Source organism: Babylonia areolata, chromosome 13, assembly GCF_041734735.1.
Source record: "Babylonia areolata isolate BAREFJ2019XMU chromosome 13, ASM4173473v1, whole genome shotgun sequence".
Lineage (NCBI taxonomy): Eukaryota > Metazoa > Mollusca > Gastropoda > Neogastropoda > Buccinidae > Babylonia > Babylonia areolata.
Genome location: NC_134888.1, coordinates 419116 through 441713, shown reverse-complemented (window position 1 = coordinate 441713; position 22598 = coordinate 419116). Strand labels below are relative to the sequence as shown.

The 22598-nt window shown below is 44.8% G+C and overlaps 1 protein-coding gene across 2 annotated transcripts in view; it reads left to right on the top strand.

Moving 5' to 3' along the window:
- LOC143288947 (uncharacterized) overlaps positions 1-22598 on the top strand; it is a 62549-nt gene that overhangs the window by 28351 nt on the left and 11600 nt on the right. For both annotated transcript variants that reach the window (XM_076597628.1, XM_076597627.1), the window contains exons 3-6: positions 12232-12375; positions 15932-16051; positions 17279-17655; positions 19101-19397. In XM_076597628.1, the coding sequence (XP_076453743.1) occupies positions 12232-12375; positions 15932-16051; positions 17279-17655; positions 19101-19397 (938 nt within the window). The remainder of the gene's footprint in view (positions 1-12231; positions 12376-15931; positions 16052-17278; positions 17656-19100; positions 19398-22598) is intronic.

The window sequence follows — 22598 nt, the reverse complement described above, 5'->3', positions numbered from 1 at the left end:
ACACACACACAGAGAGAGAGAGAGAGAAGTGTACAGACATGGACATGCACACAGAAAGAGTTGCAGGGAAATGTAGTGCTGTGCATTGCTACGTGTGTTGGCTAAACGATCGATGTTGGGAAACGTACCGCTACAGGCGTTGGCTGAACGATCAATGTAGGGAAAAAGTTGGAGCAGAGTTTGAAAGTTGAAACCAGTTTTGAAAACAATTGATGAGAACTGATTTTGAAAGTGGTAGGAAATGTTTTTGAAAGTTGGAAGTGGTACTGAAAGATGGAACTGGTTTTGAAAGTCGGAATAGGTTTTGCCTCAACTGTTGGTTGATGAAGTGTGAGATAAAGTGTGTAGACTGTCGGCTGATGAAGCGTCAGATAAAGTGTGTATGTTGAACTTCTTCTTCCCTGGGGAAGACGATCTTTGACCAATCTTTAACACCTCTTCTCTCTGTGGTCATTCTCTCTCCCTCTCTCTATGTCTCTCTCTGTCTGTCTGTCTCTCTCTCTCTGTCTCTGTCTGTATCTCTCTCTCTCTGTCTCTCTCTGTCTGTCTGTCTCTGTCTGTCTCTCTCTCACTCTCACTCTCTCTCTCTCTCGCTCGCTCGCTCTCTCTCTCTCTCTGTGTCTCTCTGTCTGTTTGTCTCTGTCTGTCTCTGTGTGTCTCTGTCTGTCTGTCTGTCTCTCTCACTCTCTCTCTCTCTCACTCTCACTCTCTTTCTCTCTCTCTCTCTCTCACACACTCTCTCTCCCTCTCACTCTCTTTCTCACTCCCCCTCTCTCTCACTCTCACCCACTCTCCCTCTCTCTCTCTCTCTCTCTCTCTCACTCTCTCTCCCTCACTCTCTCTCTCTCTGTGTATGTGTGTGTGCGAGAGAAAGACAGATACCCCCAACCCCCTGATACACACGGAGGAAAAGAGAAAAACAGGAGACATGATTTGTTAATGTTTGGATAGTGTGTGTGTACATGTGTGTGTGAGTGCGTGCGTGGTGTGTGTGTGTGTGTGTGTGTGTGTGTGTGTGTGTGTGTGTGTACATACACACTAACGTGCAAGTGTCGCGCTGAGGTTGGTGGAGTGCAATGTTCAAAGTTTGCTAATCTGTGTGATACCCTTGAGTGAAAGCTCGTGCGCGTGTATGTTCCGAATTCGGTTTGTTGACAGAGAGAGAGAGAGGGGGATGAGGGGGGAAAGAGAGAGAGAGAGAGAGAGAGCGGGAGGCAGGCAGACAGTTTGTTGACAGAGATAGAGGGGGAGGGAGAGAGGGGGAGGGAGGCAGACTGACAGACAGAGAGAGAGAGAGATCGGCAAGAAAGATCAGATTGCGTCCTTTCTCCCCCCACCCCCACCCCCCATCCCCACCCCAAGAAGGTGGCCAGATAAACAATACACAGAAGATGCTTGCAAAATCCGGAGGGACCCTTGTCATATGTCCTCTGCCCTCCTCTCTCCTCCTCTCTCTCTCTGACACACACACACACACACAAACGCACACACACACACACGCATGCACACACACACACGCGCGCGCGCGCGCACGCAAAGAGCGTCTCTGTACTTTGCAAACACATGCACAAGTGAACGCCACATGCAGTTTGCTTCTGTCGTGGTTGTCATTGCTTCCATCCCACCCCGCTCCCTGTCTGGCTATGTATTGTGTGCTGTGCCTGCAGTTTGTATTGTATTGCTATTGAAGTGTATTGTTTTGTATTGTATTGCATTGTCACAACAGACAGTCCGCTCTCCCCGGGGAGAACGTTTAGCCACAGCTTAGCGCCACTCATCTCTTTGGTTTTTGTTTATTTGTTTGTTTGTTTGTTTTTTCGCCTGGTTGTGTATTTGCTCTACCATCAAAGTCGACTCTTCTGCAGAATTTTGCCCGCCAGGGACAAACCTTCTGTTGCCGTGGGTTCCTTTACATGCTCTAAATGTTTCCTGCATGCGTGGGACATCAGTTTTATCGTCTGGTCCGAATGACGTGATGTGTGGGTTCCAGTTACCGTTGTTTGGACCGTCAGAACTGGGTTTCCTTTAATCGCTGTTTCCACGTGAAGCTTGGGTTCTCCTGCCATTGGTTTGACGTCAGAGTTGGATTCCCTTTTAATGTTTAGACGTCAGAGTTGGGTTCCCATTACCCGCGTTTTGACGTCAGAGTTGGGTTCCCATTACCGGCGTTTTGACGTCAGAAGTGGGTTCCCATTACCGGCGTTTTGACGTCAGAAGTGGGTTCCCATTACCGACGTTTTGACGTCAGAAGTGGGTTCCCATTACCGGCGTTTTGACGTCAGAAGTAGGTTCCCATTACCGGCATTTTGACGTCAGAAGTGGGTTTTGACGTCAGAAGTGGGTTCCCATTACCGGCATTTTGACGTCAGAAGTGGGTTCCCATTACCGGCATTTTGACGTCAGAAGTGGGTTTTGACGTCAGAAGTGGGTTCACTGTACCGTTGTTTTGAGATCGGAATAATGGTTCCCCTTACCGTTATTGTAACGTCAGAACTGCGTTCCCATTGCCATTGTTGTGACATCAGAATTAGGTTCCTATGACCGCTGTTTTGGCGTCAGAAGTGGGTTCTCTTTACCCATGTTTTGACGTGAGAATTGTGTTCCCTTTACCGCTGTTTTGACGTCAGAAATTTCCTTTTTTCTTTTTTTTATTTTTTTTTTTTAGAAATGTTCTTTTGACGTCAGACTCTTTGACGTTGTGTTTGGTTGTGACTGCTGTTAGAAGCAGCAGACGGAAAGGAGACCAGGAGAGATGTGAACGTGAGAACAGCAAACAGGTTCCGTCACTTTCGCTTCTGTCAGTACGTATAGCTCCCGTGTTCAGGCCAGTGCTGCTTATATCAGCTCTCATCCGTCTTTTGTCTTTACAGCAACAAAAGTTTCAGAGTGATGGTACCAACTCTGAGACTTCATCAGTAAAGAACACAGAAAAGAGGAAGAAGGGTGGGGTTTTTTGGGGTTTTTTTGTTTTTGTTTTGTTTTGAAAGGTTTGTTTATTTAGATTTATTTATTTTTACCCGTGTGTCAACTAATGGGAAGTGATAAGCAACGGTCTATGTTTTTTCAGCAGCGAAACCGACTGATTACCCCCACTGTTGGGGTGGGGGGAAGGGGGAGGACGGGGGACTCTCCTGGCAGTTGTTTTTGGCTGGTTGTTCTTACCTTTTTTTTGGCAGGAAGCATGGGGACTCCTTACCGCTGTTCTGGGCAGGAAACGTGGGGACTCCTTACCGCTGTTCTGGGCAGGAAGCATGGGGACTCCTTACCGCTGTTCTGGGCAGGAAACGTGGGGACTCCTTACCGCTGTTCTGGGCAGGAAGCATGGGGACTCCTTACCGCTGTTCTGGGGCAGGAAGCATGGGGACTCCTTACCGCTGTTCTGGGCAGGAAGCATGGGGACTCCTTACCGCTGTTCTGGGCAGGAAGCATGGGGACTCCTTACCGCTGTTGTGGGCAGGAAGCATGGGGACTCCTTACCGCTGTTCTGGGCAGGAAGCATGGGGACTCCTTACGCTGTTCAGGGCAGGAAGCATGGGGACTCCTTACCGCTGTTCTGGGCAGGAAGCATGGGGACTCCTTACCGCTGTTCTGGGCAGGAAACGTGGGACCTGATATTCCTGCGTTACTTTCGGCAGATATGGCGGACTGTTCTGGCCGTTACGTGGGCAGGAAACGTGAGGTGTACTTGCTATTGTTTTTTAGCTGGAAAGGTGGAGTTGTCTTGCCGTTACGTGGCCAGGAAACGTGAGGTGTACTTGCTATTGTTTTTTAGCTGGAAAGGTGGAGTCGTCTTGCCGTTACGTGGGCAGGAAACGTGAGGTGTTCTTGCTATTGTTTTTTAGCTGGAAAGGTGGAGTTGTCTTGCCGTTACGTGGGCAGGAAACGTGAGGTGTTCTTGCTATTGTTTTTTAGCTGGAAAGGTGAGTCGTCTTGCCGTCATGTGGGCAGGAAACGTGAGGTGTTCTTGCTATTGTTTTTTAGCTGGAAAGGTGGTGTCATCTTGCCGTTACGTGGGCAGGAAACGTGAGGTGTTCTTGCTATTGTTTTTTAGCTGGAAAGGTGGTGTCATCTTGCCGTTACGTGGGCAGGAAACGTGAGGTGTTCTTGCTATTGTTTTTTAGCTGGAAAGGTGGAGTCGTCTTGCCGTTATGTGGGCAGGAAACGTGGAATCTTCTTACCACTCTGCTGGGTAAGAAACATAGGATCTTCTTTACTGTTAATTTATGCAGAAAACATGGGATGTTCTTGCGATAGGGAATATGGATATCATTCCACTGTCTGGGGCAGGAAACCGGAATCTTCTTATACTTTTTTTGGGCAGAAAACGTGGGACCTCTTTACCGTTTTGCGGGCAGGAAATGTGGAATCTTCTTTCTGTTGTTTGGGCAGGAATCATGGGATCTTCCTTCCGTTGTTTTGGGTAGAATGCTATAGATCTTCTGACTGTTATGTGGACAGGGAACAGATTTTTTGTTCAGAACTGTTTTGGACAGGAAACGTGGAATCTTCTTGCTGTTGTTTGGCACAGAGAACGTGGGAAATGTGGGTGGGGCCTTCCTTTCTGTTGTTTCAAGTTCCCGCTAGCCTCTCTCCTCGGCTTCTCCATCACGCCCTTGACTCTGAAGAGACAGTGCAACAGCGCTGCCGAACTTTGCTGCCTAGATCTCAGCTTACAGCGCACATGCTGTTTTTACAAACAAAAACGCCACAGTCACAGCGCGAAGCGGCTAGGATGCAGTACAGCCATGAACCTCTATTCCCACCTCAGAACACCAGACAGCTGTGGGTGGATAGAAAGTGAAGTCAAGAAGGGAGAGAAAAGCTGGCTTTTCCCACTGCACGGATAAAACCCTTTGGCCTCCCCCCACCCCAACCCCACCCTTGCCGTTACCCTCTGTTTTATCCCCTGCCTGAAACTCTTCCTCCCTCCTCCCCCCATCCTGCCCTTTTCTCTGATTATATCCCAGGCCAGGCTGCATACAACTGCGCCTTCCTGCCCAGAAATCTAAACACCTCCACAATGACCCGCATGTGGTTCCCATGCCTGCAGACAGTTAATCTGCCAACAAACCTGGACTAAAAAATGCGGCAGAAAAGTGCAGTGTAGAAGCAGTTAATCTGCCAACAAACCTTGACTCTCAAGTAACAGAAAAGTGCACGATAGGAGCAGTTAATCTGCCAGCAAACCGTGACTCAAATTCAAAAGAAAAGTGCACAACAGAAGCAGTTAATCTGCCAACAAACCTTGAATCTAAAGTAAAAGAAAAATGCATGATAAAAACAGTTAATCTGCCAAAAAACCTGGACTAAAAAATGCAGCAGAAAAGTGCAGTGTAGAAGCAGTTAATCTGCCAACGAACCTGGACTCTCATGTAACAGGGAAAAGCATACAGCAGAAGCAGAGAAAATATTACAGGTGTCAAGTGGCAGACAGCTGATAGGATAAATGGCACGCAAACCCAGTACAACCCTGTAGCAGTTTGTGTGGTGGAGGGTTTGTAGCCTGTTGTCTTTCTCACCAGCTGTTTCATCTGTGTTGGCGTCTGTTTTTGCAACACGGATGTCTGTGTCGTCTGTTATCTCCGTGGCAGAATCGTTTGGGGATTGGACTTTCCAAAAGCGTTCAACCGTTCTAAGGGTTCGAAGCCCCTGTTCGTCAAGGTGTGTCCATTCGAAAGGCACTTTACTCCGATTTTGATCACCCCCACACTGAAGGGTACATGACTTGGGTTTGGGGCTGTCACAACACAGAAGGGAAGGATTACATATCATCTTCCTGTGCCAAGCCGGAGATACAGTGGATATGAATTTACCGTAACAATTTGCCGTGAAAGGCTATGAGTCTTCAAGAAAGAAAGAAAGGGCCATGGCCCCAATTGAAAGGGGTACACGTGAATAGGAAACATTTTAGAAAATGACGTGGACATAAATCTTATAGTGTAATTCGTGAATTTGGATTTATATTTGAACAGTATCGTAGTATCAGTTCAAAATGCTTCTCCTCTGAAATGACTTAAAATACAAACAGAAAAAGTGTGAAGTTCTTGAAAGGGGGGGTGGGAGCGGGGTTGAAGAAACAAAGGTTATTTGCTTGGAACCCAACCCGGAACCCCCGAACACAGAACCCTTCGCACCTTGACCCAAATACCTCGCCGCTGGCTTCATTTCGGGACCTCCTGCGCTACAGTCTAAACGTTCCCATTGGCGTAAACGGAGATATCTTGCTTTGATTAGCACAGACAGCTAGAGAGAGAGAGAGAGAGAGAGAGAGAGGAGGGTGGTGGTGGTGGTGAAGGTTGTATGGGGGGGAAAAAGAATGTTGGCCCTTATATATATATATATATATTTGGGTTTTTTTTGGTTTTTTTGTTTTGTTTTTTTGCGCACACTGTGTTCTTCCTGGGGCCAAGGCGCAGACATTGCATGGAAAGGTGAAGGACCTGCGTCTGGAATGGTGTGTGTGCGTGTGTGTGTGTGCGTGTGTGTGCGTGTGTGCGTGTGTGTGTGTGTGCGTGTGTGTGTGTGTGCGTGTGTGTGTGCGTGTGTGTGCGTGTGTGTGCGTGTGTGTGCGTGTGTGTGTGCGTGTGTGTGTGTGTGCGTGTGTGTGTGCGTGTGTGTGTGAGAGAGAGAGAGAGAGAGTGTGTGTGTGAGAGAGTGTGTGTGTGAGTGTGTGTGTGAGAGAGAGGGGGGGGGGCAAGATGTGTCTAGTTCAGGAGGCAAAAAAAGAAACAAAAGAAAAGAAAAAAACCCAAAGATTAAGAGATAGGCAAGGTGTGTCTAGTTCAGTAGGCAAAAACAACTACAAAAAACAAAACAAAAAAACAACAAAAAACAAATAAACAAAAAATAAAAAACAAAAAACAAAACAAAACTGACAAACACAACAACAAAACGAACACACACACACACACACACACACACACACACACACACACACACACACAACAAAAGAAACAACAACAACATAATAAAACAGTTAGGCTACATTTAACATTTTAAATCTTACAACTTTAAGCTTTGACGAATTTGAATTTACAGATCTATCATTCTGCTCACTGGTTGAATTGCTACTGTCGCTTTAACCCTGTCACCGCCAGTCAATTGAGAGTGCTAAATTCCCTTGCGCTCTAAACACAGAAAATATGGTGTCTAAGAATAGCTGGGGATTCCCCCTGCGATGTGTAGAAAATATGGCCTGTCCTACCACCGAACATAAAGAGCAGTAGGTTCGTGGATAACAGACCCATGATCTGGTCACCCTTCAATGACATGAGTTGAGTCCTCTACCTAGCTGCTGCACAAATGTGAGTTTGGCGATGAAAGGGTTCAGTCGTTTTTGTGTCCGACAGTGGAAACTTCCGGCGTCCTACGGCAACACCTTAAAATGTTTAAAAAAAATATTTTTTAAATATTTTAGTTTAGTTTAGTTTAGTTTATTTTATTTTAGAGAGATCCTTGATACACAAGACGGGATGATGACTCACCCAGTGATAGTGACAGATACAGGTCACAAAATACACCCCCCCCCCTCACCCCTCCCGTATACATGATTTGAATTGTGCATTACTTTACAAACGAACATGTTCTTTATATGCAGCGAAGTCACGCTACTTGCATTACTTTACAAACGAACATGTTCTTTATATGCAGCGTAATCACGCTACTTGCATTACTTTACAAACGAACATGTTCTTTATATGCAGCGCAGTCACGCTACTTGCATTACTTTACAAACGAACATGTTCTTTATATGCAGCGTAATCACGCTACTTTCATTACTTTACAAACGAACATGTTCTTTATATGCAGCGTAATCACGCTACTTGCATTACTTTACAAACGAACATGTTCTTTATATGCAGCGCAGTCACGCTACTTGCATTACTTTACAAACGAACATGTTCTTTATATGCAGCGTAATCACGCTACTTTCATTACTTTACAAACGAACATGTTCTTTATATGCAGCGTAATCACGCTACTTGCATTACTTTACAAACGAACATGTTCTTTATATGCAGCGTAGTCACGCTACTTGCATTACTTTACAAACGAACATGTTCTTTATATGCAGCGTAGTCACGCTACTTGCATTTTCGCCATTCCACCCCTTCCCCCCTTTTTGTTCTCTTCAATTTTTTTCTTGATTTCATCACCCGCACCCCCACCCCCACCCCCACTGGTTTACATGAATAAACCTTGACTGTCACGGTAACCTTGACCTTTACTGACAGAGAAACACAGATTGCTAATATATATATATATATATATATATATAAGTGCAAAAGAAACATTGGTGAAAAAAAGACATACGGACAGAAAGACTGATAAAAAAAATAAATAATAATAAAAAAATAAAAACCACAATAAAGTACTCAGGACCGATAATCTCCACGCCTCTGTACGATAGCAAACCGGAAATAACGACTTGATGTTTATTCATCATGACTGACGGCCGGTGTTAGTCGGCTCCACCAGGAAGGCAGCCTGTTGTGTAAATGATTCCGTGTTTGTAAAGCGCCTAAGTTCGGTCTCCGAATGAAGATATGCGTTATGTAATTAACCATTGAAGATATGCGTTATGTAATTATCCATTGAAGATATGCGTTATGTAATTATCCATTGAAGATATGCGTTATGTAATTAACCATTGAAGATATGCGTTATGTAATTTACCATATCATCGCCTTCATCTTCTCCTTCTGTCCCATAGTGTGAAGACCACAGATAGGAGTATCACTGATGGTGATTTCTCTCCATTTCTTCCTGTTCCTCGTCTCTTTTAGGAGCGTTGCTCAGTCTCAGGTCTGCTCATTCTGGGATATTTGCCCCCCTCACCCCAACCCCGCTCCCCCCACATACCCCACCCCTCCATTATCTTTTTCTGTCTGCTTCACCTTCTCCTTCCTTGCACTGTCTTGCAGGATTGTCTTGGCAAGACTTGCTGATCATGTGGACGTAACCATGCTATTTCGATGTCTTAGTGCTGCAGCCTTGGGGGCCACCTGGCCTTTAGGAACCATCCCAACGCCGACTGTCCTAAAATCCTCTTGGCCGAGAGAGTGGGGATGTAACTTGGTTAAGACACTGTCCACTATAATCAAATTCTAGCCCAGACATTCGGGGCAGCAGTTGCTTCCTCTGCTGTTCTGATGGTCATAGTCGGACACGACTGACTATAACTATCATAAAAAAAGTATGTCTATCAGAGTGGATTTCTTCTAAAGAATCTTGCCAGAGGAGAACACTTTTGTTGCCATGGGTTCTTTTCCAGTGCGCCAAGTGCGTGCTGCACACGGGATCTCGGTTTATCGTCTCATCAGTGCTAAATGACCAGACTATCATACACATATTTCGATGTCCGTTTCTCCATAGTGGTTAAGGGATCTTTCGTTCGAAGTTATGTTTTGCCTAACTCTGTTCAGAGGCGGCGGATTCAGCACAAGGCGAACAGTGGGTGAAGGAAGAGAAGAGAATACTATCCTCTCCTTTCATATCTGTGGCCAGCGTCAGTTTCCTAGATAAGTCATTCATTCGGGTCAGGGGTGATAAGCATGTCTGCATGCTACTTTAAGTTTTCTACGAGAGAGAGAGAGAGAGAGGGGGGGGGGGGAGACAGAGAGACAGAGAAGGCAAGACAAGAGAGATAGGTTACTGTACCTCAGGCCATTATACAAACGAAAGAGAGAGAGAGAGAGAGAGATGTATGCGGGGATTGTATGGAACGCCGCTTCCCAATGTTCACAGATTCTGGCGTTGCTATGGTGAAAACCGAGTCAGATTAACTATTCACCGGTGAAGGAAGTAACGGGAGAGGTGGGAGGAGTGCGTGTGGAGGGGGTTGGAGTGGGGGTGATGGGGTGGAGTGTGTGTGTGTGTGTGAGTGTGTGTGTGTGTGTGCGTGCGTGCGCGAGGGGGATTTGTAGAGGTCACCAGATATGTGTTTCGGTAATAGATGAACGTGGTGTGACGTGTGTGTATGTGTGTGTGTGTGTGTGTGTGTGTGTGTGTGTGTGTGTGTGTGTGTGTGTGATTTGTAGAGGTCACCAGATATGTGTTTCGGTAATAGATGAACGTGGTGTACGTGTGTGTATGTGTGTGTGTGTGTGTGTATGTGCGCGCGCGGGGGAGGGTGGGGGGGGGATTTGTAGAGGTCACCAGATATGTGGCTCGGTAATAAATGAGCGTGGCGTGACGTGTGTGTGTGATTGTGTGTGTGTGTGTGTGTGTGTGTCTGTGTGTGTACATAAAAGACAAAAAATGCTTAGATATCAACCCAGATCAAACCATACATAAAATAAATAATCATAGTAGACAAAAACAACAATTATGTATCATGTACATTGATTAATGCAGGACTTAATTATCTAATAAGACTTTTTTCTCATTGTACTGTCAAATTGCTGTGTTTGTATCAAGACTTTTTTTCAAACCAGATACTGTTGAACTGAAACCAACACATGATGTGGGTCATTTGCGTTATCAATCTATTGGTGACAGCTGTGTAAGTATTTTAGTTCGATAGACTGGGTGTTAAGAGAACTTCACTCTCTCTCCCATCAATAAAGGCAATGTTTGCTGACCTTGTGGGGTTAAAAAATAGCATAAAAAAAAACAGAAAAAAGATGTCTGGGTGTTTCACGCACCAGGTTGAGGTCAGACCGACGCGTATCAAGCAGTCGATATGACACGAGTTTCACTTTGTCAGTAATAACATTCCATGTTTGCCTTAGCTAATGATACACATTCAGGTTTACCATCGGCAGCCATCTCGAGTGATATATCAGTTTCTTCTCTGAGGCAAAGGCTTCAATGCCCCGAAACTCAAAACAAACAGAACTAAATACAAGGTCAATTCAACTGTTAAAACAATAGTGATCAATACTGGTATCCATTAACCTACTGCTCTTTATTTTCAGCGGTAGGGCAGGAAAGAAAGAAATGTGCAATCTGGTTAAACACACACACACACACACACACACACACACACACACATTTGGCAGGTTTCGTTCCGTGTCAAAATTGTCGCCATAACGAAATGCTGGCTTCTGGATTACAAGTTTTTGGAGACATGTGACATGTTTGAGAGAATGAACACTGTCTCCTCTTCATCTTACTTTGATGCACGAATCTAAATGTCTTCACTGCATCTGTGAGAGTCAGTGTGTGTGTGTGTGTGTGTGTGTGTGTGTGTATCTTGACTGCATCGGTGAGAGTCAGTGAGTGTGTGTGTTTGTGTGTGTGTGTGTATGTGTGTGTGTGTGTGTGTGTGTGTGTCTTGACTGCATCGGTGAGAGTCAGTGTGTGTGTGTGTGTGTGTGTGTGTGTGTGTGTGTGAAAAAAAAAGAGAGAGAGAGAGTGAGTTTGTGTGAGTGATTGTATGTGAGCATAAAAGTGTGTGTGTTTTTCTGTTGGTACGTTTATGTATGTATGTAAATATGGGAGAGATTATAGTGTGCCCTCCTCTCCGCATCCGCCTTCCGTAACCCCCCCCCCCCCTCCCCACCCGGGCGTTTGGGCAAGTGACACACTTTTGGTGTAACATTGTGTTGTACAGTTTTGCTGTCAACGTTGACGAGCCGAACACTGCAGGCATGGGCCTGAAGGCTTTGAAACAGTTCATGTCTAAATGAGTAAACAGGGGAAAAGAAGAAATGAATATACATAGAAAGAAAGAAAGAAGGAAGGAAGGAAGGATGCATACATACATATATACATATATATCGACAAAACGACTAATAAACACACATAAACATATCGACAAAAAACAACAACAACAACAACAACTAACAAACATACATAAACACACAAACACACACACACACACACAGACACACACACACACACACACACACACACACACACACACGTGTGTGTGTTTGTATGTATGTACATATCGACAAAAGAAAACAAACAAACAAACAAACAAACATACATACATACATATAGACAGACAGACGAACATACGTGTGTGTGTATATATGTCTGTGTGCGCGCGTGTGTGTATAAGTGTTTCTTTTTGCCCATGAACATGTCTGTGTTGGTTTGAGCACACGTATGTGTTTGCGCGCGCGCGCGTTCGTATTCTTTGTGCGTGCGCAAATGTGTGCATACCTGGAGTACATGTGTATACGTGTCTGTGTGTGTCTGTGTGTGTATGTCTATGGACTCAAAACATCCCTCTCCCTCCCCCCCACTACCCACTCACCCCCCACGCCCCCACCCACACAGGCCCGTTTGCTGGACTGATCAAGAACAAGCTGGGCAGCAGGAAGACCGTGCTGATGTCGTCTGTCATCATCTGTTTCGGCATGATCGCCGCCTCCCTGTCTGTCAACGTCATCCAGCTCATCCTCACCTATGGCGTCATCACAGGTAATGCGGTGCGTGCGTCACCTTTGGGGGAGGGGAGGGAAGTGGGGGTGTGACTGCTGTTTATGACGGTGATAATGATAATAATAATGATGATGATGATAATAACATCGATGATTATAATGATAATTATGTTTGTATATATAGCACCTAATCAAATGATGTTGCTCTAACTACAGCAGCAACAACAACAATAATAATGATGATAATGACATTGATAATGTTTATTTATATAGCGCCTTATCAAATGATTTTGCTGTAAGCGCTTTACAGTTACAATAGTTACGCACGCACACACACACACACACATACACGCGTGCGCGCACACACATTCACACACATGCATGCACAAAGAGAGAGAGAGAGAGAGAGAGGTGGAAACGTTGCTGGAGAATGATTTTAAAGACTGATGTTGTTGGTCCTGTTCAAACTGTAGGGTTATGGCAGGTAGCATTCTGTGAGGTCAGTATATTATTACCTTACGTTGCCTTTGTCCAACATTGCAGGGTTGTTGTATGTTAACATGTCTGTACAGGTTGTATGTTAACATGTCTGTACAGAACTGTATGAGAATGTACGTGGTCTATTTAATGCACAGTGTTATAACGATGTTGTATGATGCCTCGAGTACAATGTTTGGTGCAATGGAGTTATTGTCCGTAACAATCCGTATTGTCCGTAACAGTCCGTATTGTCCGTAACGATCCCGGCCCATTTGTGTGACTGGAACCGGTTGATAATTGCTTCTTAGTCAGGTGTGTTACCCACTTGGCCACTGTTTCGCTTCTCTGTTGGCCATCGTGTGGTGCATTGTCACTATCTTCACTGCTGTGGATGTTCAGTTGGTGTGTGTGTCACTCGATAAAAATTAATGGGACAGTCGTATTTTGTCTGCACTTAGACAGTTGGTGCAGGTTATCTTATGGCTCGGTACAATATTTGATAACAATAACAACAACCAAAAAGAATAACGATAAGAACAACAACAAAAACAACATCAATATTAATAATAATGAGAATGAAGGTGATGATAATAACAATAATAATGAAAATATTGATGATGATGATGATACTTCTACTACTAAAATTGATAATGATAATGTGCATTTCTACAATGCACTTTCTCTCTACTCCAAGAGTGCAGGGCGCTGTACATGAAAGAAAGAGTTACAAATAATTTTACATAAACCACTGTTGACCATTCTCTTTCTCCCAACCCCCTACACCCCCCTCCCCCCTCCTCTCTCGTTCCTCATACAATCAAAGTGGAGACATGGGGCAGTGTTCGAGAAGGGGGAAACCAAGAGTGGAAAAGTTGTTCCAGATACGAGAAGCAGTCTAGAAGAAAGAGGTTCACCATTAGGTTCTGGTAATGACACGAGGAAGCTTCAGAAGGTTAACTATCAGAGGAAGAGGGGAGAGTTCTTGAGGGAGTGTTGGCTCTTTCACCGCCCAGTTTCTGTGCGAAAAACACTCCCCAGCGCCAGATATTTCAGAGACAATGATCTCAGTACTAGGTACAGACTTCGGTTCATGTCAAAAACACTCCCCAGCGCCAGATATTTCAGAGACAATGATCTCAGTACTAGGTACAGACTTCGGTTCATGTCAAAAACACTCCCCAGCGCCAGATATTTCAGAGACAATGATCTCAGTACTAGGTACAGACTTCGGTTCATGTCAAAAACACTCCCCAGCGCCAGATATTTCAGAGACAATGATCTCAGGTACAGACCGGTTCATGTCAAAACAACAAAGCGGACATGTTCACTTCAAACACAGCCAGTGGGCAAAGGTTAGTCGTTGTTCTTTTGGTGGGAAACTGGCTGCAGCTGGCAAGATTTGTTACAATGTCATAAAAATGACCCGTCGATGTCGACAAAGGTCGCCTATGGCGGTGAATGAGTTAAGCATTGATGAGGTCAGAAACAGCAACACTAGCTACAGTAATAGTAATAATAACAACAAGAATCATAATGATGAATATATTCTAACGCAGTTTAATGTACTTATATGGTTGTTCTCGTGTTTGCATTTGTGTTTGTGATGTATGTAATAATCTCTGTACTGCCGACCAATATTGGCACTTATCTATGTATTTTGGTTTCCTTCTTGTTCCTGAACGCGTTTTCGTGTGAAACTGAGGCATTGTCAGGATTCGGTTAGAAAATATGCGAATCTTCTTCACAAGGGGGAAATAACAACATCAAGATGCAGCATCCCATGCAGAGATAACTGAAAGCGCTTTCCCACCAGTCATTCACACGCCTGCATAACTGATAGCGCCAGGGCCCTTATAGGTTATCGTGTGTGGGTCTGTTCACACCACACGGTCACTGTGTCTCTCTGTGTTCGGTGCTAAGGGTATCGACGTAGGTTATCTCCTCTTTTTATTGGGTAGTTATGTAGGGAAATGTGGAGCAGTGGCCTAGTGGTAAAGAGCCAGACTTCGAAGCGAATGTCCATGAGTTCGAATTCCGTGGTTGTACTGGATTTTTTTTTTTTTTTTTTTTATTTTTTTTTTTTTACCGCGCAGTCGTCTTGGACAGGTGTTGTAGTTATTTGATTTTTTTTATGCGAGTGTTCATTACCGTGCTCAAGTTCAATTCTTTTCCTTAAGTCTCTGAGTATGTATGTATGTGTGTCCGCGCACACAGACTCACTGACTCACTCAGACACAAACAGAGACATACAGACACAGACACACACAGCAACACATACACACAAACAGACAGACAGACACACACACATACGCACGCATGCACACACCGCACACGCTTACATACAGATTCATTGACTCATACAGAGACACACAAACACTGACACAGATACACACAGACACGGACAGACAGACACACAGACACACACACACACAGACAGACAGACACACAGACAGACAGACACACACACACACACACACACACACACACACACACACACACACACACACACACACACACACACACACACACACACACGTAAGCAAGCCAGCAAGCAAGCAAGCAAACAAGAAAGCATGCACACGCAGTCACTCCTTTCACACCCCCTCTCTCCATTCCCCGTGCATCTCCCTCCCCTCCCCTCCCCTCCCCCCCTCCCCCACCGTCTCGTCAATATTGCTTAGAGCTGAAAGACACAAGGTTGAAGACTATGCACTCACGTATTGGTGTGGCCACTGTCAAAAAAGAAAAGAAAAGAAAAGAGAAAAAAAGAGGACAATACCTTAATATTTTGTATTAGTTACATGGAATCTGTGACATTTTCATGTACTACACTTCGGGGTATCCTGAAATAAACACGTCTTGTGTTGTGTCGTGTTGTGTTGTGTTGTCTTGACTTGTCTTGTCTTGTGTTGTCTTGTCTTGTCTTGTCTGGTCTTGACTTGTCTTGTGTTGTCTTGCGTTGTCTTGTCTTGTCATGTCTTGTGTTGTCTTGTCTTGTCTTGACTTGTCTTGTCTTGTCTTGACTTGTCTTGTCCTGTGTTGTCTTGCGTTGTCTTGTCATGTCTTGTCTTGTGTTGTCTTGTCCTGACCCTGTGTGGGTGGCGGACTGGTTTCAGGGATTGGGACAGGGATGGCCCTGAACCCCATGTTCATTTGCGTCAGTTTCTACTTCGAGCAGTACCGAGGGTTCGCTTCTGGGGTGATCGCCGCTGGGGCTGGGGCTGGCATGTTTGTGGGTGAGTGTCGTGTCGTGTCGTGTTGTGTTGTGTTGTGTTTTGGTGTGTTGTGTTGTGTTGTGGTGTGGTGTTTTCGTGTGTGGTGGTGTATTGTGTTGTGTGTGTGGTGGTGTGTTGTGTGTGTCTGTGGTGTGTTTGTTGTGTGTTGTGTGTGTTTGCGGTGTGTTTGTTGTGTGTTCTGGTGTTTTGGTGTGTTGTGTTGTGTTGTTGTGTGTGTGTGTTTGTGGTGTGTTTGTTGTGTTGTGTGTGTGTGTTTGTGGTGTGTTTGTAGTGTGTTTGTTGTGTTGTGTGTGTTTGTAGTGTGTTTGTTGTGTGTGTGTGTTTGTTGTGTTGTGTGTGTGTGTTTGTGGTGTGTTTGTTGTGTTGTGTGTGTTTGTGGTGTGTTTGTTGTGTTGTGTGTGTTTGTAGTGTGTTTGTTGTGTTGTGTGTGTTTGTAGTGTGTTTGTTGTGTTTTGTGGTGTGTTTGTTGTGTTGTGTGTGTTTGTAGTGTGTTTGTTGTGTTGTGTGTGTTTGTAGTGTGTTTGTTGTGTTTTGTGGTGTGTTTGTTGTGTTGTGTGTGTTTGTGGTGTGTTTGTTGTGTTGTGTGTGTTTGTGGTGTGTTTGTTGTGTTGTGTGTGTTTGTAGTGTGTTTGTTGTGTTGTGTGTGTTTGTAGTGTGTTTGTTGTGTTGTGTGTGTTTGTAGTGTGTTTGTTGTGTTTTGTGGTGTGTTTGTTGTGCGTTGCGGTGTGTTTGTTATGCGTTGTGGTGTGTGTTTTGTGGTGTTTTGGTGTGTTGTGGTGTGTTTATGAGTGTTGTGGTATTATTGATATCATCATCATCATTATCATCATCATCATCATCATTGTCGCTGTTGTCCAGGCAGTCCCATCATCATCATCATCATCATCATCATCATCATCATCATCATCATTATTTTTGTCGCTGTTGTCCAGGCGGTCCCATCATCATCATCATCATCATCATCATCATCATTATTGTCGCTGTTGTCCAGGCAGTCCCATCATCATCATCATCATCATCATCATCATCATCATTATTGTCGCTGTTGTCCAGGCAGTCCCATCATCATCATCATCATCATCATCATCATCATCATCATCATTATTGTCGCTGTTGTCCAGGCAGTCCCATCATCATCATCATCATCATCATCATTGTCGCTGTTGTCCAGGTGCCCCCATCATCATCATCATCATCGTCATCATTATCACTGTCGCTGTTGTCCAGGCGGTCCCATCATCCGGAAGTTGATGGAGACCTACGGGCTGAGCGGGACCTTCCTCATCTGGGGCGCCGTGGGACTCAACATCGGAGTCGCCGGCATGGTGATGCTCCCCAGCTCGCTGGAGCGGCGGAGGGAGATGGGCGAGATGGAGGGGGAGGTGGTGGTGGGCGGAGGAGGAGGGGCCGGCGGGAGGAGGAGGAGGGGGAGGGGGCAGGGGGTGGCGGGGATGAGGGGGGGCATGGACTCGGCCCTCCTGGCGAGCGTCTCCACCTTGCCCAGCGCTGGTGGGGGCTACTGGGGCAGTGTGCTGGGACTCTCCTCCTTCATGGTGGGGAGGGAGAAGGAGGCGGACAGCCTCACCTGTCTGCAGCACTCGCAGGTAAGTGACTTGATTACAGGTGTGTGTGCGTGGCGGGGGGGAGGGGGGAAGGTGGGTCAGGTCGGGTTGGGTTGGGTGAGGGTGGGGAGGTGGGGTGGCAAGTGCTGGGGTGTATGGTAGGTGGATTATAGGTTAGGAGGGGGGTGGGAGGGCGTGGGGGGAACTTAGCCTGTCTGCAGCACTCGCAGGTAAATAATTTGATTACAGGTGTGTGAGGAGGGTGGACGGGTGTGGGTGAGGGTGGGGGGCGGGGGGGGGGGGGGGGGGCATGGTGTGAGTTTGGTGTAGGGTGGGGGGTTCTCTGGGGAGAGAGGGCTTTGAGGGTTGGATGGGGATGATGTATCGGAGGTGGATGTGAAACTGTGTGTAAGCGTGAGGGTTGATAGTGCGTGTGTGTGTGTGTGCGTGTGTGTGCGTGTGCGTGCGTGTGCGCGCGTGCGTGTGCGTGTGTGAATGCAAACCATTCAGCTTATCTTTTGATTTGAGACGTCATTTGTGACTTAAAAAAAAGCAATGTGAAATATACTTTCACTGCGAATTAGATACAAACATGCCTTTTTCGGGGGAAAGGAGAGGGGGTTAAGGCAAAGTGAAGACGTAGCAAACCTCATGTAGTGTCAGTATTTGTTACAGAAAACGTTGTTTGCCATTTTAGTTGTTATTGTTTTTGCTGCTGTTTAATACAACGTTCCTCGAAAATACGACTCGTACCACTCAAAGAAACTATTTGGAATGTGAATTTAAAGAACACAGTAGATCGCCTTGTTCGTTTAGATAAGCATCCAATTTTTTTATACATATAAATTCTGATCTTTCAGAAAGGGGATGGCTGTTTCAAGTTATACTGGAAGTTCCATAGCTCAAACTTGGTAGAGAAAAATCTTCTCACATTTTGAATGATGATGTCCACTGTACTGTACATTCTCCCTCCCGCACCACCCGGCTGTTGTAACAGTCTAGGACAGAAGAATGAAATATAACTTACGAGAATTCTCACACGCATTCAGACTCTGACAGTCAGGCCAGAAGTGGAGAGTAAGACAAGAGAATTCCGAAACGCTTTCAGACACACGTGAAGAGTAACACTAGAGAATTCCCTCACGTTCTCAAACAGAAGCGAAAAGTAACACGAGAGAATTCCCACACGTTTTCAGACAGATGTGGAAAGTAACACGAGAGAAATTCCCACACGTTTTTCAGACTCTGACACTTATGCCAGCAGTGGAGAGTAACACGAGAGAAATTCCCACACGTTTTCAGACAGAAGTGGAGAGTAATACGAGAGAAATTCCCACACGTTTTCAGACAGAAGTGGAGAGTAACACGAGAGAAATTCCCACACGTTTTCAGACGGTAGCAGAGAGTAACACGAGAGAAATTCCCACACGTTTTCAGACAGAAGCAGAGAGCAGCCCGAGATAAATTCCCACACGTTTTTTTCTCAGAACCGCCTGGACGTGGCCCACATTCAGGACGCCATCCGGAGCTACAGCGAGTTGTCTGCCCTGTCACCGGAAGCCATGGAGACGGCCTTCCGGACATCATGGCTGACCCGCAACTTCCGCTCCAGCCAGCTGTCGGTGCAGAACAGCCTGGACTCGGCCAGTACAGGCAGGTGGCGCTTCAGTCCGCGGCTGTTCCGCAAAAACAGCCGGACTCCAGACCCAGAGAAGGGCGGGGAGGAGGAGGACGAGGAGGAGGAGGGGCGCTTTTTGCGGGATGGAGGAGCTTGTCTGTCCAAGGTACCACCCTATGTTTCATCCCCCCCCCCCCCATCCCTCACCTCAACCGTAGTTGCTATCCGCGACTATTGTTAATTGTTGGTGTGCCTCCCTGCTGCCATGCTCTTGTCTGATGCCGCTTGCTTTGATTGCAGCTCATGAGCCAAAGCTAGCCCGCCAGACATACCGCCAGAGGACTCCCCTCCCATCTCCTGCCCATCATCTCGATCTCATTCAAGCCATGGCGCTTTCACACTGGCCAGTCGGGCAGAAGTAAAGATCAGCCCAGCTGCGGTAGAAGATTGCAGCTTATGCGATCCGAAAAGTCACAATCTCCCTCTACGCCAGATGGATGATGACAGAATTTCCTTTTAGTGGATTGGTTTAGTCAGACCGTTGTTTTTTCAAGCAATACAAAAGACAGAAAAAAATATTGGAGATAAAGATATTTTTTATTTACATTTCGGCACCCCTGTGTATTTAAGAAATATACTTTGTTTTCGGCAGGGTCAGTATTAAATGTAAACAGCGCAATATACAGATGAAAGCAGTTGGAAAGCTGGTTTCAAAACTAACCAGCAGGTTCGTCTTTTAGCTGTTCGTTCAGGGAACAAATTTTGTCTGTTCATGTCCCTGTCATGGTAAGGCTGTTTTAGTAGTTTACATCCCCTACCATCCCTCTCAAAATCAATAGATCGATGAGAATAGACATACGTTTAATGATGGAGATAGGATAACTCGTAATACTTCTGTATCATCTGTTCAACTTGTCAGAGGGAGATTGTGACCATTAGGCTATTAGAATTAAAAGTTTGTCTCTTTTCTGAGTAGCAGTCAATTTTGAGATTTTGATTACCAGGATATCAGTGTTATCTGTATATTAGTCATTATTGAGATAATGATGACTAGGGAACGAGAATTAAACGTTTATTTTGTTTTATTCAAGCAGACGTATGTTTTCTTTCTACAAAACAAATGTTTGAAATAATTGCAGTAAAACGAAGTCACTTTTAACACATCAGTGTCAACTGTTATCAGTATTTGTCAATTGTAATTGATACTGATTATAAAATCTCACTGATTCGTTTGTTTTGTTTTTATTCGTAATATTGTAAATGTAAACATTTAAATGTTTCTGGAATGTGATTTGAAACAATCATTTATCTTTTCTTCGATTTAAACAATAGCATAGTTTTCTTATGAGATTTATGATGTTGATAGTATGTAAATTTGATTTTTAGATTTTCGTGTTGTTAATTTATATATAAGATATTTCTTTCAGTTTATTATCATAACTGAAATATGATAAGCTATAAAACTAGTTCAGATTATCATAACTATATAAAAATGACAGTCTTGAATTCAATGTAAACATGTATACGCAAGGCATTTTCCCTTAAAAGCCAACAATATGCAGTGAAGCAAAAATACGATACATAAATATGTTGTTATTGTTTTTCATAGCTGACAGACATTTGTTTCCTTCTGTGCTTGTCAAACGTAGTGGCTAGATGTTTCAGTAGTCTGCTAGAAAGGAATGGGTCTTGTTCTACTCTGTCTGATGGTTTTGGGTTCTGTCATACATCTGTTTAAAAGATCCATATCTCCGCTGGACCTATCTCCCTGTGATCCATATCTCCACTGGACCTATCTCCCTGTGATCCATATCTCCGCTGGACCTATCTCCCTGTGTGCTCCCTCTCCTCATCCCATCACAGTATTCTCCCTTCTCATCCCATCACAGTATTCTCCCTTCTCAGCCCATTGAAGATACGTAACAAGTAACAATTGCGACATGAAACATGCACTCGAAAGAGTAGTGTGTTCACGACAATTCTAAACGGATATTATGATCGGCACTTTTATCAAGATAGATGTGATTATCAGGACTAAAATTAGAATGGCAACAATGGAAGTAACAACTAGTGAAATAAAAATCAAAGGTTGAAGCGATGATAAATGATGCTAGTTCTTGCAAGCAGCTTTGTTTAAAGTCAAAGTTCTCTTCACTACCTTCGGAACCATTGATACCATTCACCTTTCATCGCCAGTAAACGTTGAAAAGTATAGGTATGTCACAGAAAGACAGACAGAGAGAAGGAGGGAGGCGAAAAAACCAAACAACCCCCCCCCCCCCCCAAAAAAAAAGAAGAAAACAAAAAGAACAACAAGAAGAAATAACAACAGACAACGCAGGAGATGGACTGTCTCTCACAAGTGTAGTTCTTTTCAGGCCATCATTTTCTTGTGAGGGAGTGTGAACAGCATCAAAAGTTGACCGTTGTACACAAGTGGTATTTTATTTCTGAGGAAACAGGAGCAAGAACAAAGAGCATCGGAAAATTAGTTCTGTGAATGCTGCCAAAGTCAGGTTCCAAAGGGGAGCCATTGAAAATTAGTTCTGTGAATGCTGCCAAAGTCAGGTTCCAAAGGGGAGCCATTGAAAATTAGTTCTGTGAATGCTGCCAAAGTCAGGTTCCAAAGGGGAGCCATTGAAAATTAGTTCTGTGAATGCTGCCATAGTCAGGTTCCAAAGGGGAGCCATTGTGTCTATCACTCACAAGCGAGAGACTGTGCCCATTCCGTGGATTCCTCATCAGGCTTCCTGTCAGCTTCAGGATAAGAGCTGAACAGAAGCATTCCCACAGAGGCCGAAAACAACTAGAATAAGGACCATTTTACACTCCAAAAATATTTTTCTCAAAGGTACGTCTGTGCCAAAGCAAAGTGAGCTGATGGGAATAAAGGTATAAGCCAATAACTGGTTGTCAATAGTTGGGGGACACACACCCTCTGGTGACTAGTCGATTTGCGCGTGATGAAAAGATAACTCTAAAAGTCACAGGGATTTACAACGATTTGCGCGTGATGAAAAGATAACTCGGAAAAAAGTCAAACACACACACACACACACACACACACACACACACACACACACACAATCACATGATTGAGGAACTGGACATCTCATCACAAATCATGCATCCACATGAAATAAGTGACCGATACACAGCTCACCCTTCCATTTGGCCTGCTTCCCCCTTACCCACAATGCTGTGTTGTTGGCCAAGCACACCCACCAACCCCAACCCTTTCCCAGTTGATTCTACAGCTCCATTTTTTTGTACTCTAAAAAAGGGGGAAAAAAGAAGGGACATGTCTTCTACTAACAATAAGGTAAGGAAAGAGAGAGAGGGAGAGAAAGAAAGAGAGAGAGACATA